Genomic DNA, 2,130 nt, shown 5'->3' on the forward strand with positions numbered 1-2,130 from the left:
CGTCTGTGCGACTCCGACTGGTCTGTCTCTCCTGCTAGACTCTGGGCTCCATTTTTTGTTGCGGTTGTTTTCAGGGGAAAGTCCTACATTTCTGTGCATACTTTGGTGTCTCCAAAACCTCTTAGCAAAAACCCTGGCACGCAGTAGGTCCTCATGAAGGTCCTTGTTCATTGCCAGATTGCTGAATGAGTGAGCTCTGGAAGCTTCCTCGATGTTCTGAGCTCTACCCACCTGCCCGCCCCACCACCCCGTAGCCTCGACCCGCCCCCTGCCCCTCGGGGTGGGAGGTTGGCTTCAGGGTCTCCCCCGCCTCTGCGAGCTCCCTGAAGGGAGAGCGTGGGGTGTTATTCAGCCATCGAAGGGACGGGCCACCATGAGCTGCCCCTTCACACCCGCTAGGGTTGCTATAACAACCACATAACAATGAAGACAGTGGTGACAATACTGAGGATAAAGCACAACAGAGTGAAACGAGTGAGTAGGTGGGGGAGTCGGAGCCCCACACAGCACGGCTGGCAGCGCGGCGGGGCAGTGCTGGGGACACAGCCGTGAGTTCCTCAAGCAGTTACACACCGACGGACGACTTACCGTGTGACCCAGCAGAAGTGACCGCAGGGGCTGGGACACATGCGTGTACACCAGCGTTCACAGCAGCACTACTCACAGAGCGCTCAGGTGCAAACAGCCCCACGTCCACCAACAGATCCCCAGACACACAGAATGTGGTCTACCCTGAGCTCCGTACGCAGCCACTTGGGGACTGCGGTGGCTTCTGCTGCATTCCATTCCAGTCCCATTCCATGGCCCTGGGCCCCCAGCAGGACGATTCTGGGGCCTGTGGACTCCCCTCAGCCCCATGGGGACTGTAGATTCAAACACTTGTCCTACCATTCCTCATGGGGACAGCCGAGGCCCCAGATGCCACATTCCCATCTGGGCCTCAGTCTCCTCATGAGGGGTGAGAGGGCAGAGTCACATAGCCCGTTGGCCTGGAAGCTGGGTCTTCGAGTGTCCAGAACCTGCACCCTCCCAGCCTGCCTCCTGTAGCCTCTGCCCCTCTGTCCTTCCCAGGATTCTGGGCTGCAGCGCCCAGGCCTGACGCACACAGCTGGCCCCACAGCCACATCTTATTCCCTGCTGCAGAGTGCCCTCTGCTGGACGGACTGGGAGTTGTCGGGACGCAGAAGAGGAATCTGGAACTGGGCAGACCCGCCAAGGTCAAGTACACCTTGGAGGGCCAGAGGCCAGGGACTAGCTGGGGAGGAAGAGTTGCTGTGGAAGTCCTGGGGACATGGGGGGCAGGAAGCACACTGAGGCAGGGAAAGACCTCCGATTTCTCAGGAGGGGCTGGTGTCACTGCCTCATGGTGCAGGAAGGACCTGGGACCCTGAGGCCAGGAAGGGAGGCAGGTGCCCAGGCTCCACGCTCAGGGTTTTGTCATTAGGTAAAAATGTGGTTGCCTGGAGGCCCAGGAAAGAGCTTTCAGGGCCCTGGGGCACTGGGTGTCACCAAGCCTCACCCCAGAACTGCCCTGGGTCCTCGTCTCAGGGCGTCCCTGAGACAGGGAGGGGAGCCATCCTTCATAGGGGCTCTGTGGACTTCCAGCCCTGGAGAGGCCACCTTGCTGCCATGCAGAGCCCTCAGAGCACAGGGTGCTGGGGGCGTCAGGCCTCCCCCACCCTCACCACAACTTCCAAAGTGCCCCTCCTGCCTGGCCCAGCTGCTGATCCCCAAACACAATTCCAATTCTGCCCACTAAGAAGAGAATGACCCCTTCATTCCCATATCTGCCCCCAAACACACACACAGATAAGAGGTCCCGGGAAGCCAGGGCTGAAAAGGTGGAGCTGTGAGGTCGCCTAACACCCACCCCCCATCAATTCCATGGAAAACTGAGGCCCAGGTGGGCGGCTCTTATCCAGGGACCATAACACGATGAGGACAAATCCAGATCCCAACTGGGCCCAGAGGGTGAATAGATTCCCCTTTTTATTCTCTGAAATACCACCACTCCCAGCAACAGCACCATCACCACCACCTCCACCATGGCCACCATCACCTTCTCAACTACCTTCACCACCACCTCTACCACCACCACCACCTCCACCATGGCCACCACCACCTTCTCAA

At 59.1% G+C, this 2,130-nt stretch overlaps 1 protein-coding gene across 1 annotated transcript in view; it reads right to left on the reverse strand.

Moving 5' to 3' along the window:
* Positions 1-2,005: 2,005 nt before the first annotated feature.
* The window catches only part of LOC103583045 (putative uncharacterized protein YDR433W), a gene marked incomplete at its 3' end in the record, with an annotated part of 1,177 nt that continues 1,052 nt past the window's right edge, over positions 2,006-2,130 (reverse strand). The window contains exon 2 of the mRNA XM_008564464.1: positions 2,006-2,122. Coding sequence (XP_008562686.1) covers positions 2,006-2,122 — 117 coding nt within the window. The remainder of the gene's footprint in view (positions 2,123-2,130) is intronic.

Source organism: Galeopterus variegatus, unplaced genomic scaffold, assembly GCF_000696425.1.
Source record: "Galeopterus variegatus unplaced genomic scaffold, G_variegatus-3.0.2 Scaffold19261, whole genome shotgun sequence".
Classification (NCBI taxonomy): domain Eukaryota; kingdom Metazoa; phylum Chordata; class Mammalia; order Dermoptera; family Cynocephalidae; genus Galeopterus; species Galeopterus variegatus.